Genomic DNA, 17,026 nt, shown 5'->3' with positions numbered 1-17,026 from the left:
AGTAGCCACGCACACTCCAAAAAATTACGTTTTACTACAGCAATTTTGCTCTTTTTAATCAATCAATCAGATTCATTTATTTCTATAGCACATTTAATCTACAAGAAAGTTAAATGTTCTATATATATTTAAAAGCACAAATATACTAAGTAATAGAACATACAGTGAGTCAACAATCGAAACTTATAGTTTAGGATCTACGCATGCGCAGTTTGATCCAAAAATTATGCCCCGCCTCTTCCGTGACAACTCTCACACATTCATAAAGAGTGTCGCTCTCACACATTCATAAAGAGTTTCGCTCTCACACATACATAAAAAGTCTCGCTCTCACACATACATAAAACGAGTCTTAGTACTGTGTGTGTGTTCAACTTTAGTCTTGTGTATGTGAGAGATAAACGTCTGTGTGTGTGCGAGCTGTTAGCAGTGTATGTGAGCGAGAAAGTTAACGTTTGTGTGTATGTGCGCGAGCTGGTAGTAGTGTATGTGAGCGAGAAAGTTAACGTTTGTGAATGTGCGAGCTGTTAGTACAGTGTATGTGAGCGAGAAAGTTAACGTTTGTGTGTGTGTGTGTGACATTTTAGTAGTGTGTGTATACGCAATTTGAGTATTTTTTGAATGTGCGTGAGTAATTTTTGAGTGTGCGTGGCTATTTTTTTGAGTATGCGTGAGTTTTTGGTAGTGTGTGAGAGACAAAATGTAATTTTTTTGAGTATGCGAGAGTTTTTGGTAGTGTGTGAGAGACAAAACGTAATTTTTTTGAGTATGCGAGGCTATTTTTTTGGAGTATGCGTGAGTTTTTGGTAGTGTGTGAGAGACAAAACGTAATTTTTTGAGTATGCGAGGCTATTTTTTGAGTATGCGTGAGTTTTTGGTAGTGTGTGAGGGACAAAACGTAATTTTTTGGAGTGTGCGAGGCTATTTTTTTGGAGTATGCGAGAGTTTTTGGTAGTGTGTGAGAGACGAAACGTAATTTTTTGGAGTGTGCGTGGCTACTTTTTTGGCGTATGCGAGAGTTTTTGGTAGTGTGTGAGAGACAAAACGTAATTTTTTGGAGTGTGCGTGGCTACTTTTTTGGAGTATGCGAGACTTTTTGGTAGTGTGTGAGAGACAAAACGTAAATTTTGTCCTAAACGGCCCCTCATAGCTGTCTGTTACAGTCACTCTGTCAAACAAAATATCCCCCTCCTGACCAAAAACAACCAATCATAGTCAGGGGGTGCTGTCAATCATCCTCGTGTACTCGCTGCGGAATGTGCTAATGGTGGAGAAACAATCGCTCATCTGCAGTCATTGGTGCACATGCTAACTAGCCTTAGCAATCACCACAGGCAATGCTAGCTGCAGTGTAGCAGAGAGCATGGAGGCGTTGAACAGGGCCACACAAGATTATGATTGACAGCACTAAGACGCTCCTCCTGGTTCTGATTGATTGCCTCCAATTAGCCCTGGGAGAAGGAGGTGGAGCTTGATTTCTTTTTTTATAGATTATCTGTATCATACCATGCTGTCACAACACAGAGACAGTTTCAACAGATATGTAAAAAAAACATCTTTTTACAAGGAATTATTAGCATAAAACAACTAACTTTATTAGTTGAAATTAGACAAAACTAACTCTTGCGAGTTAGTTTTGTCTAATTTCAAGCGTACTAGAAAGTAGACCAAAAAAAACCAAACAACTTTTGATTTTTGCAGAGCACCAGTAACCACACGTTACAGTGTTCTCTGCTCCATACAGTCAAAGAAACTCTAATTCGATTTAAGTACCAGAGACAGCGTGATGGTAAATTTGAAAGCTTTTCAAAATTTAAAAACCTTGCCGTGCCTCATGGTGGTAATGTGCCTCATTCCTATTTTCAGCGGGGACCTCAGGGGTCAACAAACGAGGCAAAGGGTCGATCACACGATCCTATAAGCTCATCCTTAAAGTGTCTGCAGAAAGCCGGCAGCTTTGAGTTATTTAAAAACGCTGATGGAAAAATCCCTGTTATCGTCCCCTTTTGTTTAACTAAGGCATTTGCATTGTAGACCTGCTGAATTATTCCCTGATGAAATGTAAACAAGCCAATTGCCTGACAGTGTTCTCCGTTAGCATTAGGGCAACACGCCTCTCTGCAACCTCCATGGCTCCTTGGGTTAGCATTTACACAGAGCTATGTTTAACACTACACCGCACGTGGAAAGCATCCACGTCCACCCTTCTGGCTCTGCCGTGTTTACACTATTTATTTATTTTTTTTATGTGTTGCTGCAGCCCAAACGGCAATCAATCCGTTGACCTGCGTTTTTCTTTGATTTACAATGAGGTCCACTGGGCAAAGAAAAAGGCCTGATTGCAGAGTTGATTGAGTGCCCATAAAAAAGAGAAACCTAAATTGAATTTTTAGGGACACATTAATAACAATAAAGAGGAGGAGGAATAACTGGACACGAGCTTTTAAAGCTTCAGGGTGTTGCTTGCTGGCCCCAAGCGCGGGTTATCTGCTCTCCAACATGTTTTTGATGTGTAGGTGGCGCTTGCAAAAAAAACATTCTGGCCATTTGTCGCCTCACAGGAACATCTCATTACGGTAATAACGCTCTCGCAAACGAGGGCAAAACCTTCGTGTTTGCACAGATTCATCGCTGGCTGAGATGAGTCGAGAGGGGAATTTAAACTTTCACGGTTTAAGATCCATCTTAATGAAGGTCTCTGCCAAAGCATACATCATCTTGTAGACTTTAAGCCTGACTGATGCTCAATTCAGCTGAGTAAATATGAATAATGAGACGACGAGACGTGCAAGACAGCCTCACTTTTCTAAGATAAAAGACGCTCTGGTGTGACGAGGGAACATACAGAAGAACAGCAATAATGTGGCGGTTCAACAACATAATAACTGTTACATTCTTTGAAAAATAAAAATGTGAATATGTTTTAGAGGAGGCCAGTTCTGACATAGCTGTTGTGTAGTGTGTTTAAGTATTTGGCACTGTAAAAAGCGCTCCATGGAGACGTTACTGGAATTGCAAAAAAACTGCTTGCCAACAACGACTAGCATTGGTTTTAGCTGTCAAGTTGTAGAAATAAAATGCCAACTCTTAAATGTAAATGTGTGTATATATTTATATATATACACACAGACACATTAGTAAAAGAAAAGGGGACGCAGCTACTATTTGTCGACACTACAACTAGATAAGGAAGTTAGGAAAAGTTTTAACAAAAAGAAAATGGCAAGGAAGAGAGAAGATGGTTAGTTATGCCAGCTTGACTTTGAGAACCTCAACAGGTAGATGTGCTGCAGAATTTGGTGTGTTTCAGTTCAGCTAAAAAGAAAAGGCGACCTACACACCAAATCTCCAACAGAACATCAGTAGAGCAGGTGTTTAGATCACTGGTTGATGTGAACACATCCTCATTCAAACCAACCAGCAGCTCCTCTCGACTCGCTCCTCTAGTTTTGCATAAAACAAAAAGGCCGAACCAAAACCTTCTGCATATTCACGCAAACTTGTTCTCATACAGACACTTGTCATGTTCTTGACATTTAAAAGCAGGTCAAATAGGTCGTTTTGTGTGTGTGTGTGTCTGCAGTCCACCGTCCTGCAACGACTAAGTCCTGTTTAGTACCACTGTGGTCTTCATGCATTGATTTATTTGCTGTTCCATCTCTTTATCCTTGTGTTGCACTTTCCATTCACGCTTAATTGTTTGTGTTCCCGAGGCGAGCGTTTAGCAGGCCAGTTGTGTTTATTGTTTTGCTCTCATTTGTCTCCCTTATCTATGCTACGCCGCGTGTTTCGGGGCCACAAAGGACATGAAGTGCGATTCCGCCATCTCAATTTTAGCTCGATAAAGTCAGCTGCATTTTCACATTTTAAAGATAAAAGCTCTTTGTTTGAGTGGGAAATGTAAGTCTTATCTCCGTACAGACATAAAGCAGAGCCAGCATCCAAAAGATAACATTTATAAAAATAATAATTCAAAAAAACAACACAGTAACACATTTCTGTGACATCATATGCTTTTGCTTATTGATGTTCATGTCTTGGAACTAGAAAAAAGAAAAAAAAAAACCTCATTTCAAATTTAAATCGAACAACCTCAGTGGCTTATTAGCGCTTCAAAAAGCCTATACATGAAAACATTTAATTATTCAAAAGCTACACAGCTTGCACTTGTCAATCAGAGGAAGATGAAAAAAAAGTCTCTTGTGATGACAGTCGATTTTGGTGCCGCAAATGGCTGAACAAACAACAGGCTTTCAGCCAATAAGCCAATGCTATTCAGCAATCACAGGAGTCTTTGATTAAGGCTTTACAGGATTTGGTTGCATTGTGATGCGAATTCACTGCCCCACAGAAATGTTCATGCTCATCGTTCCACGTCTTGTCACATTACAACCACAAAAATCAATGTATTCTGTCAGGATGTTACAAGACAAGAAAACTGAATGTTGTGCTTAAAGGGGGAGTGTTATGTAAAATCAACATTTTTGTTTGGATTTGTGTAACTTTTGGATTTTAGAATGTTATTCCCTCATCAAAAACATACATGGAGTGTTGCCTTGATTCTTTTATGCATGTTTGAGAAATCTTTTAATCACCCATGGCAACCATTCAGCTGTACAAAACGCCTGGGCGGACCTAGCCCCGCCTTCGAGGACGAAGCTCCTCCTTGGAGCTGCGGCTTCCAAATTTCCAAGCTTGCGCCTCTCAGTGAACTTCCACACTCGGCTCCTTCAGACTAGCCAGCAGCAATTAGCAAACACCTGATGGAACCGAACGTCAGCTGAACTCATTAAACGAGCTCAGAGGAGCCATGTTGTGATGACTTCCTGAAGGAGGAGTTTCAGAAACGGCAGGAGATTCTTAAAGAGACATTTTTTACAGCATTCTTATACAAACTGAAGTTAAAGTTACTTGATTAAGCTATAAAATGGCACAATGCTTCTGTTACCAAATCAAATTCATTGATGCTCTCATTGAATAAACACTAGAGAAAACAGTATAAAAAAAAGAAAAGAAAAAGAATTACAATCCCAATAATACGGACAATTTTGGGTTTTCTTGAACATTAATAGGCAACGGTAATCAAAACTCTTAAAATAAGACATTTATAACAATAAATGATACAATAAACCCTAAGAGTGACGTTCAGTTCATCATCTGAAAATACAAATAGTAGTAATAAAGAACAGCAAACCTACTGAGACATCACCATCCATCCTCCTAAACTGACAGGTAACAATCCCTGTGGTTTATTTATGTTCAAAATGTCTTGCCATATTCAGTTCACTTCTCTGTGTTCCTTATTGCTAGTATGGTGTTGCCATATACGTTCATTCCTCCCTGTTGAGTTTCTTCATTTGTTCTTGTGTTCTGTTTGAACAGATTTTCTTTCCATTAAAACTTTTGGTTTTAGAGATCCTTTGTGTTTTAGTTCAACTCCCTCAAAAACACACAAAAAAAACTTTCGACCTGCTGACGCATACACAGAAATAAACACTTCACTTTTCTGACCCAGACTGTTGGGGGCGGGGAGGAAAAAAAAGTCTCCAGTCTTCACTTTAATATCTGCACAGTATTTATGTTGAAAATTCTTTCCTTATTTTAGTATTTCTTCAGTTTTTAAATATTCTATCTTTGCGTTAACCTACTTGCTTTGATTGCCTGTCACTTTGCTGAATTTCCCCTCTGTGGAACAATTCTGATCCACTCTAATTTCTTATTTAGAACAACGAGGCTGTTATGATAAAATATTTAACATTTTTTGTAAAAATGCTAATGCACATGAATATGTCTCTTATGGTCTTATTCTGTCATTTTCTCCTCTTCCAGCAGGCCCCAGACCTCAACTTAGAAACACTTTTCAGGACAGTAGCGTTGTTATCTGTGCGTTGTTTCAGGATATTCTGTCCTCTTGTAAACCGTGGCTATGGTGACCCAAAAGACACTCTGACCTCTGTGTGTGAGAGAGGACTTCTTTAAAATGTGAAAATTTGATTCTGTTATTATACGTGCGTTTTCGTCAAGAAAAATATATGTGCTGTTTTGCCTTTTACCTAATACAAGCGTTTGTTCTTTTTACAAAAAGAAAAGGAAGAACAAAGTGTATACACACACACACACACACACACCCCTACATACATACTGTATATGTTTCTTGATGAAAATGTGTGTGTAAGGAAAAAGAAAACCAAAAGAGAGAAGCTTCATTTCTGTTGACCATGTAATTGCGCAATTGGACATTTTGATAAGTTTGATTAATGGAAATGCAGCAATTTTGAAGAGTGTCGTTCTTCGATAAAATGTTTTTGCGAAGGTGAGGTAGGGGGTTTCTCCGTGTGGATCATAATTGGTTTATTTCACGTCACAAGAACAACAATCGGATGTTGCAGGTGATGCAAACCACGAAGAAGAAGAAGACGAGGTAAGAAGTCTTACCGTATGAACAAATTCATCAAAGTGTGATTTTCTTACTTAATGTAAACACCACAATTGCCAAATTGTGTTCTTTCAACATTAGTGGAATATTGAAAAATGTTTTGAGCACATTTGTAATGGAAGAGCAGCTAGAGAGAAAGGGAAAGAATCCATTTTATATTATCAGCACTTTCAGCTGAAACTAGCCTGAGCATTCCCTTTAAGTGGTAGACTTCGCCGCATTTTGTCTTCTCCACTTAATAACTGAAACATGTTAGGGTGATTAACGTTTCATGTTTGCTCTATAATTACATGCAATTATTGTAATCAGGAGAATGGATATAGTTTTGCAGTGAATTGGCGTCTTTTGTTTCATTATATGTGAAATCAAGGATTTCTGATCATTACTGACTGTTCACATAAATTTAAGAGTGATAAAAGTATTCTACTTAAAGAGACTCGTACATCCTGACGCGTCAGTGAGATATAATCCTTTCCATTCACAGCGATGTGAGAAAAAAGTAGAATACAAACCGAACATTAACGCTGAAATGCTTTCCTATGAAAGCAGAAGTGAAACTCTACACTAACTAATTTGCATGTTGTGCCTCTGCACCCGTCAGTTCAGCAAACACACCACCCCACAGCCTTATCAGAAGCATGTGTACTCCACACCTTCCTGTCACCCAGCCTGTTCCTGCTGCTAAGGTAAACCTTCCAGCTTTTCAGCCCGAGCGTGGGCTCCGGGTCTGACTCCGCTCGGATGAGTAAATAAATAAAAAAAGAAAAGAAAAAAAAAAGGAAAAACATCACAATTCCATGGCAAGGATTAGATTTCTTTTTTGTCCGCTAATGGCAAAGTAATAATTCTCATCTTGCTGTGGTCCCCGTCACGCCGTAATTGAATCTGTGGAGAATAGCACGCTACTGTCGCAGGGCGGGGGTGGGGGGGAGCGGTAATGTGGCTTTATTTAGAGCGGCGACGTGTCGCGGCGGGCCGTCAAAGCCACGCAGCGAAGAATGATGAGGCCACAATGCGGGGTGAAATTCGCTTTCGGAGATTTGAGCTGCGCTGCAGTCATGTCAATGGTAGAATTTGTATGTTTAGCAGAAACTTTGCTACAAACTCGATTTCTATAGATCCGAACGATGGTTTTAATTTGTTTTTTTCTGTGCTTCTTATTTTCATGCAGGAAACTTTATGAACGTTTGTATCCTGCATCTGTCGGATGGGACAATGGTTGGAAATTTGCATTCTGTTAAATCCGGTGTATTTACGACAACATTGAACATCTATTAATAAGCACTAGGGCTGCACCGATTGTAGTTTTCTGGCCGATCGCCGATCAGTAAAAAGCCTGACCTGCCGATTCTGATTTTGGCCGATACCAATATTTTTGTGCAAAATGTTGCTAAACAAAGCGAGAAAGTCACCGAGTTGGCAGCAATGGGGTGACTATTGTTAACTGCAAACGTGCAGACATGACCTGGTGGGCGGGGCCAACGGTCAAAGAGGACAGTGGCTGATCCTTAGACTTTAGTAGACCGAAGTAGATAATATCTGCTTAACATCTATAGACTTCCTCATATTCAGTCTTTGGGGAAACAGCCAATCAGCGTCAAGGGAAAAGAAAGCCGCTCGAGGATTGGTTGTTTGGCAAAAGCTAGCCAATAGCGTCATTGCTCTGACGTGTTTCAGCTTCCCATGCTGCATTTTCTTTTTATATGTCAGAATGCTCTACGAAAAAAAAAACTACAATAAGCAAACTTTCCAAGAATTATTTTTGATAATTTATGTTCCACAAAAAATATCACGTAGATGAATACTGAAATTTCAACCAGAAACAGATGAAATTTGCGGTCAATGACATTGGATTGCTCACATTTTGAAAACAAATGTACAATCCAACTGATCTGTCAACTTCATTTCAAGCAGCTTTCTTTCAGCCTTCATCTCCCAACAGAAACTGAAAAATATACCAACAATTGTTTTCTTAGGAATCGGGCCTCATTAAAATATTTATGTGAGCAAAGAGAGCAGGAGAGAATCAAATGGATATAAATAAGCTGGTGGAGAGCAGACTGCAAATGCTAGTGATGACTTAATTAACATGCTAATTGATGCATGACATTGTCTTCCAGCTCGTTGTTCTGGAAGACTGTGTTGTAAAAAAAGAAAAGAAACAATAAGGGTGGAAAAGTGTGAAATAGTTCATATTGGGTCTGTGAATTTAACTCAGAATCACCAAATACTTTCCTATGTATGGACATACACATTGTTCTGATAAAGGGTGAACTTGTGAAGCGCCATTTGATAGGTTGAAAACTAAAGTAATCTTTTATAAAATATGGCTGGTGTTTAGGAAGTACAGTAGAGTGAAAAAATTAGGATCCCTTATTAAACACTCAGTTCCTTAATGTTCAAATATTAATGCCAAATCTATTTTTTTCTCTCTCTCTGGTTAAGGTTTGATTTCACTTAAAAACCAAAAAGTAATATTTTTTACAGTTATCAAAGAAAATATATTAAAATGCATTGTGTAGCCAAGGAAAAAGTTAAAAGTATTAGCTACTCTTAGCTACTTTGGCTAACGTAACTTCAGTGAGACATCTACCGTCCGACATCAGGCCAAGGAAAGTTGACACCACTCCTTACTTCCAGCTGTGAGATGTTTGAGCGCTCTTTTGCACGGACGGCTCGTTTAAAGTCACCCCTCAGCATCTCCAGCAAGATTGAAAATCCAGGCTTTGACTAGGATGACTAGGATCACTGTCATCTTGCAGCGCTCATTTCCGCTTCAGAGAAATAACTCTGGAAGTCTTTAGTAGGGATGCACCGATCCACTGTTTTCACTTCCAACACCGATATCTGAGGCTTAGCATCCTTCAAACTGCTGCAACTTTAATTGTTTTATGTTGGAACCAATAAAGGGGCATTCTGAATTATTCCTTTCCAGAAATTGTTTTTGTTGTCGTTACATTTTAAAACGACATTTTTGGAAGGTATTTTCTGTTTTATAGTTTTTTCCTATTATTTAAGGCCAAAGCGATTAATTGGATTTATGGCGATGACTCGATTGTTGAAATAATCGACTACTTTAGTAATTGATTAATTGTCTGAAGCATACAGACTCTAATAAAGACCAAACTGTATTGAATTATTTGCTTACTTGCATCTTTTAATGCATTTCTGCTATTGTATAAAAAAAAAACAAGTTTTTTTTATACAATAGCATAAAAAAATAATCTTTTTTTCATCTAATTGTATAAAAATTTTATACAATTGTCAGAACAATCAATTACTAAAATAATTGTTGTTTTCAACCCTAATAGCATTTGAAACATTCTGTATTGTTGACATTTATATTAAACATCTATTCGTCCAAATACATAGAGAATTAATTGTCTTCAAACTTTTTTTTAACACTTCTGTTGCATTTTTCTTTGACTGTGATCAGAGGCAGTTTTTCTTGTTTAGTTTTTTGTTTTTAACCACTTTAAGCTTTTGGTTGTTGGGTAGAGTGTGGCTCTTTATCTCCAGTGCCACCGTATAAAAGAGATAACGGGGAGATTTAATCTCCCTCATTTACACAACAATGAAATAGTCTGCATCTTCATTTTGTGGCTTAAAATGCTTCATCTGGAAACTGAAAGAGGGCGGAAGTTATCTAGAGAAAAATTTGAACAACTACGACAGTAACCACACACGAGCGCACAAGGTGCAATCTAATTTTAATCATTGGTGTGACTTATTCATGCTTCAGAAGTAATTTTTTTATTAAACATAATTCAAAAGCCTCGGAAGTTACTTTTGTCTGTAGGAGTCGGACATAAAGGCTCATTTCAACACTTTCATCTGCCAAACAAAAACTAGAAGCAAAGGTTCCGTTTGTTTCAGAACATCATTCGTTCAAGAGGAAAAACCAAATAGGCTTCATTTTTCTCACAAATTAATACTTAGTCAAGGTCCTGCAACATTTCTGATCAATACATTTGGTAAAAAAAAAAATCAACAAGCTTTTAATGCTGTTGTTCAAAAGAATAATGTCGTCTGACGAGAACTCACTTGGGTGCAGAAACCCTCTTAGGCTACAGAATGAAACTTGATTTCTCAGATTCATAATAAATAAGTTGGAGGCAGATTTGAACAGATTTTAAAGTTCCAGCCAAATGAGGGATTTGAACGTATCAACATATTACTGTAACTCTACAGGTTTTACACATGGACACAGCCAGTAGTCATGTTTTTCCACAGAGTCTCACTGGGGATGGTGATCTAGCCTCTTAGCATCTAAATTAGCTGTTATTATAAATACAGCCGTACATTTTAAGACGATAGAATACAGACCCAGAATCCATCTGGGGAGAACTGCCTCCTGCTGCTCTGTCACGCTTCAGTTCATGTGACAGATAACCAGGAGCCCCAGCTTGTGAGTTGTTTTTTTCACTTTACAATATTCAAAGGCTGCTCTTTATATCTCTTACTTTAATTCCACAATTTAGATTAAACAAACTTAATCCCAAATGCAAATTTTAGAACTAGTTTTAAAATGTAAAAATAACTGGCTAGTGAAGAGCAATCACGGTGCATCTAATTCCCATGAATTTCACTCCAATATAGAAATTAATTATTGTGTTTATCTAGAGAAACTCATCCATGCGTTTATCTTTAGTCACATTGATTACTGCAGCAGCGTCTTCAGACGCTGCTGCTAGTTCCCTTTTTGAGTTTTTTAAAAATTATTTTATTTATTTATTTATTTATTATCTGTATGTGGCCTTCAGCAATAATATTTAGCTAAATATAATAATTTATCAAAATAACTAGTTTCTCTGCCTCCATGATGTTCAGACACCGGGTCCATGGTAAGGAGGAGGGGGGCGGGTCTGTACCTCTAACTAAATATAAGCCTTTTCATAAAAGTAGCTATAAAATGGATAAATAGTTGATAAATAAACAGAGCATAAATAGGTCTTAAAATAGTTAATATAAAAAATAATAATTACAGACATTATAAATGTTGTATTTCATGTTATATTTTATTTAGTCTAAAACCGTATAAAACAGAGATTTATTTTGTCAGCAGCTAAAACGGTCAAGTGTGAGAAAAATCTCTTATTCTGAAGGGTCACATTGATGTGTAGCCCATGTGACTTGCTCCAGCCAACCGGGTTGCTACGTTCTCTGGAGCTTGAAGAAGAAGCAGGGAGAGCTAAAAGAGTTGTGCTGTGAAAGAGAGAAAGATAAGAGAAAATCGGCTATTAAAAAGTCTACCTGCTGTCTGGAAACCTTTTTCCATTTTTGGAGGAGCAGCTTTCCGCATTTTTTTTTTAACTGACTGCGTTCGGGAGTGTTATATGTTACAGAACTGGACTTGGTGAGTTAAAAAGTGTGTTTTATTTTCTGTGAAGGATGTTATTTGTAAGATAATTTTATTTAATTGAAATGGAAAGCTAAAGTAGCACATTTATGTTTTATGTTCAAAAACTGTGGAAGTAACGGATGAGCTGGTGTGGGTGAAGTATATTTTTGATTTATACATCAGCCTGCAGCCAAGTTGTTATAGAAGTTAAATAGATATTATTAGTGCTTAATTAGTAAAATGGCAGCAAATTTGCTTGTTTCATAACCAGAGACCTTCTCTCCTCTGGTCTGTTTAATAGCTACAGTCTCAGATCAGCTCAGCCCTCCAGGACTGTCAACAGCAGAAACAGCAACTTTATACCTGTTGGGGAAAATATAGACTATATTTACTTTGCATTGTCCCTGCATGATGGAAATGATATAATATGATCCAATTAAATTCTTGATCAATATGGGTTGTTGCTATGTTGTTGTATGGTGTTTAAGATCTTGTTCAAAGTGCCCCCTTTTTAACTTTGAGGCCCTGCCCCTCCAAAGGTCTCTGCACGGCCCTGCCGGGCACAGTTAATGTAACTCCATGTGAAGGTTTAGCCTACCTTATGATGAAATCGCAGGCGTCAATGAGGCCACCATAGCGGGACCGCTTCAGGTTCCCGGAGTTCCCCACCACGGCGCAGCTCCGGCAGCGCTCGGGGCTGGCGTCCACATAGAGGACGTCGTCGGGGATGACTTGGAACAGCTCCTCCACCACCTCGGAGAAGTTGGCCGGCTGCCTCTCTGACTGCAACCACTGGTGACGACAAAACGAAAGCCTTTCAGTCAGGGGCGAGACCTCCGGGGGGGTGGGGTCGCTTTAAGTAAAAACGACTAAAACGAGGACGGCCGAGCTGCAGACGCGAAATTTATTTCCGACATAACCTCGGGGGAGAAGTTAGCTTTTCTGCAAGGCCACATTAGATTTCTTTCAAGGCTTCCTTAACAGCTTAATATTATTTTTAAACACATCCCACCAGTTTAACAGGACTGGCTGGTTTGTTAGCGCTTCACGTTCTGATCTCAAAAGGGCTTTTAAGCAAATCAAATGACATATATATTAGATGGAGCCCCATAGTGTTTTCACCGTTACAATGTTAGCAAGTTAGCATGTTAAATTACCATGTATATGTCACAGGGCCTCACACTGTTTATACCCTCTGTCACAATGTTAGCATGTTAAATTATCTTATCACATTGAGACTCACACTGTTCACTCCCTTTGTCATAGTATTAGCATGTTAGCATGGTCCATGTTAGCTCAGTGGAGAAAAGGGCCCAGGAACCGCCTGGCAGCGCTGCTGAAATGTGACGCTTCCCCCGGGTCCAACTCTCCAGGTAGACACATCCTCTGGAATGAGCAGTGACAGGAGGCAACCTTGTCTTCAATTTCTTTTTTTTCCTTTTTCTTTACACTGGCGTCTAATTAAGCGTTGTGCGAGGTGAATGTGGGGACACCTAAGGCTGCCAGCAGGGGCGGTCCTAGTCTGTTTGGTGCCCTGGGCCAACATTTAGATGATCACATACCATTATAGGCACACTCAAAATGTATTTTTATATTTTATTTGAAAAAAAAGTGAAAGTAACTGGAATAATGCTATATACACATGGAAAAACCAAGGGTAGTCATTGTTTTGCTGACAATGACTACCATTGGTTTTAGCTGTTATCAATATAAAGTGCAAAATCTTAAATGTATGTCTGTTATATAAAAGAAAAAGGCATGCAGTGCTTTACTACTAATTGCCAGCATGAAGACAACTAGGTAAGAATGTCAAGAAAAAGTTTTAATTAAGAAAAAAGTAGCGAGGGAGAAAGAAGCAGCTATGCTAGCTTGACTTTGACAACCTTAGCATGATGTGTAATTCGGTGCGTTTTGGTTCAGTTACAAAATTTGAAAAAGGCGACCGACACACCAACTTTGACGGATCATCAATAGAGTAGGTGTTTAAATGGATGGCAAGTAAAATTATGGTCTTTTTGCCCTCCAGTGTTGTGCACATGTGCAAAATTTCTGAATGTAAACAATAACATGAAAGTAAGTTCATAGTCAAACAATTACAAAATTACTGTATATGCATTACAGTTGCATTTTTAGCAAAACCCAAATTTCACTGGAGTCCTTGGGTGTAGTTGCTTAAGTTCTGGTTTTTCTATTTTTCATCACAAAAACCAGGCATTTTAATAAAGGTGCGTGTATGCTTTTTATACCCGCTCTACTTTTGACGTGCTATTGTAGGATCGCAAAAGATCTTGACAATTTGGCTCAGCAGTCAGACGGTCAAAGGTGTTACTTGTCAGCAGGATGTTGCTGTACTTTCACGGCTTTGCTGTTGGTGTTTCCGCCGCTAAAGGCCTCTGCACTTTCTGATGAAAATTTTAAGAGAGTGAAATGTCACAGCGTTATCCAAGACTCCGAGTTATGATTGAAAACATAGCTGTGCTTATCTAAAGATAAACAGGAGGAAAGGCAGTGAGACAAAAACAACAGTTTTCTTCTCCCCCATCGTATTCATTAAATGCATACAAATGGTGTGTGGGAGTTTGCTTTGCAGTCTGATCCCGGTAAAGATCCCCTGGATTTGGAAACAATCAGTGAGGCCAAAACAAACACCTTTTTGGAAGCGCCACAGCAGTGCATTAGCTCCCTTTATCTGCGTCCTTTCCAAATCTGCACCTCGCCTGTTTCCAGAACCGGCTCCCCTCCCTGCTTCTCCAGCTTTCGTAAGACTGCGACAAGAGAATGTCACAAGTAGGCCCGTCACGATAGCAAATTTTGCTGAACGATTAATTGTCTCCAAAATTATTGTGATAGACGATAATATTGTTTGAAGACCTTTTTACACTGATTTAATGAAAATGACGTAATAATGCATGCGATTTCTTGCCAAAGATAGATACACTTTATTTTCAAAAGAACACTTAACACTGGAACTGATAAACAAAATAAACAAAACAACCAAAAACAAAAATAAAATAGATTCTCTGTCTCCATTAACAAAAAACGCACTTGGAAAAAAAACTAAACAGTATAAAGCCAAAGTGGAAATAAATACTGCATTTAACCAAAAGAGTGCAGATTATGAGGTCTGTATATTATATTGCCTTTCAGTAATAATTAGATTTAAATAGAGAAGTCGGGCACATCCGACTACCTGATGCAATAGTTCACACTACTGTACATGATTTTTGCTCCTATTTTTCCCCTTACAACAATCTTAGAACGTTGGTCTTTCTAAGATTGTGTGGTGTGTTACGGTTGATTGTCGTTGCTGCTCCGATCTAAATCTGGGGTTTTCCCCGACTGGGAGCTTAACGCAGCCTGTTGAATGTGACAGGTAGCCAATCAGAAAGCGCAGATTCCCTCCTTGCTTTCTGAGGGGAAATTACGTCGGGAAATCCCAAACAGCTGACACGGCAGCGGACATTGGAGATGATACGTGGAAACAACGTTAATGTTTATTCAACATGCAAAGAATATAGAAATAACAAGGGGAGGAGTTGGAGCGAAATTGCTACAGCAGTTGATAAACCCTGTAACTTTTCAGCTGTTCTTCGTTAACCTAACGTAAATAGGTTATAATGATTTTCATTCAGTCAGGACTTTACGCTGACACTAGCCACATGCATTGCAGGTAGACTGTAGTAAAGCATTGATTATGGTAATGCCTGGTTTTAAAATTTGTTAACTGGACTTGTAGCCATTATTTGGTGCCCATTGTTGGACACCACACGATCAAACAGTTATATATGAGGGGCCGTTTAGGACAAAATTTACGTTTTGTCTCTCACACACTACCAAAAAGTCTCGCATACTCCAAAAAAGTAGCCACGCACACTCCAAAAAATTACGTTTTGTCTCTCACACACTACCAAAAAGTCTCGCATACTCCAAAAAAGTAGCCACGCACACTCCAAAAAATTACGTTTTGTCTCTCACACACTACCAAAAACTCTCGCATACTCCAAAAAAATAGCCTCGCACACTCCAAAAAATTACGTTTTGTCCCTCACACACTACCAAAAACTCACGCATACTCAAAATAATAGCCTCGCATACTCAAAAAATTACGTTTTGTCTCTCACACACTACCAAAAACTCTCGCATACTCAAAAAAATTACATTTTGTCTCTCACACACTACCAAAAACTCACGCATACTCAAAAAAATAGCCACGCACACTCAAAAATTACTCACGCACATTCAAAAAATACTCAAATTGCGTATACACACACTACTAAAATGTCACACACACACACACAAACGTTAACTTTCTCGCTCACATACACTACTATCAGCTCGCTCACATACACTGTACTAACAGCTCGCACATTCACAAACGTTAACTTTCTCGCTCACATACACTACTACCAGCTCGCTCACATACACTACTACCAGCTCGCGCACATACACACAAACGTTAATTTTCTCGCTCACATACACTGCTAACAGCTCGCACACACACAGACGTTTATCTCTCACATACACAAGACTAAAGTTGAACACACACACAGTACTAAGACTCGTTTTATGTATGTGTGAGAGCGAGACTTTTTATGAATGTGTGAGAGCGAGACTTTTTATGAATGTGTGAGAGCGAAACTCTTTTTGAATGTGTGAGAGTTGTCACGGAAGAGGCGGGGCATAATTTTTGGATCAAACTGCGCATGCGTAGATCCTAAACTATAAGTTTCGATTGTTGACTCACTGTATGTTCTATTACTTAGTATATTTGTGCTTTTAAATATATATAGAACATTTAACTTTCTTGTAGATTAAATGTGCTATAGAAATAAATGAATCTGATTGATTGATTAAAAAGAGCAAAATTGCTGTAGTACAATCTGTCCACTGGGTGCCAGTATTACAGGAATTATTAACCGGCGCCAACTAGTGCCGAAGAAGAAAGAGTTTGCTATACCGAACATGGCTAACTCTAATTCGAAACGAGAGAAAATTGGTCAGGCAGCTGCCATTTTAAACACCATTCTATCTTCTCCGGAGGCAACCAGCACTTTGACAGGCGCATTAAACGATTCAACGACTGCCCGCAGTGCTACAGTAGATTCAGAACTCTCATCTCTGTTCCGTTCCGGAGCGGTGTTTAAAATGGCAGCTGCCTGACCAATTTTCTCTCGTTTCGAATTAGAGTTAGCCATGTTCGGTATAGCAAACTCTTTCTTCTTCGGCACTAGTTGGCGCCGGTTAATAAT

At 38.8% G+C, this 17,026-nt stretch overlaps 1 protein-coding gene across 2 annotated transcripts in view; it reads right to left on the bottom strand.

Annotated features, from left to right (window-relative positions):
* Positions 1 to 17,026, bottom strand: part of st3gal1 (ST3 beta-galactoside alpha-2,3-sialyltransferase 1) — a 111,967-nt gene that overhangs the window by 20,901 nt on the left and 74,040 nt on the right. For both annotated transcript variants that reach the window (XM_023345415.1, XM_023345416.1), the window contains one exon: positions 12,376 to 12,569. In XM_023345415.1, the coding sequence (XP_023201183.1) occupies positions 12,376 to 12,569 (194 nt within the window). The remainder of the gene's footprint in view (positions 1 to 12,375; positions 12,570 to 17,026) is intronic.

Source organism: Xiphophorus maculatus, chromosome 13 (genome assembly GCF_002775205.1).
Source record: "Xiphophorus maculatus strain JP 163 A chromosome 13, X_maculatus-5.0-male, whole genome shotgun sequence".
Taxonomy (NCBI): domain Eukaryota; kingdom Metazoa; phylum Chordata; class Actinopteri; order Cyprinodontiformes; family Poeciliidae; genus Xiphophorus; species Xiphophorus maculatus.
Note: the sequence above shows the minus strand (reverse complement) of the source record. Positions and strands in the feature narration are given on the sequence as shown.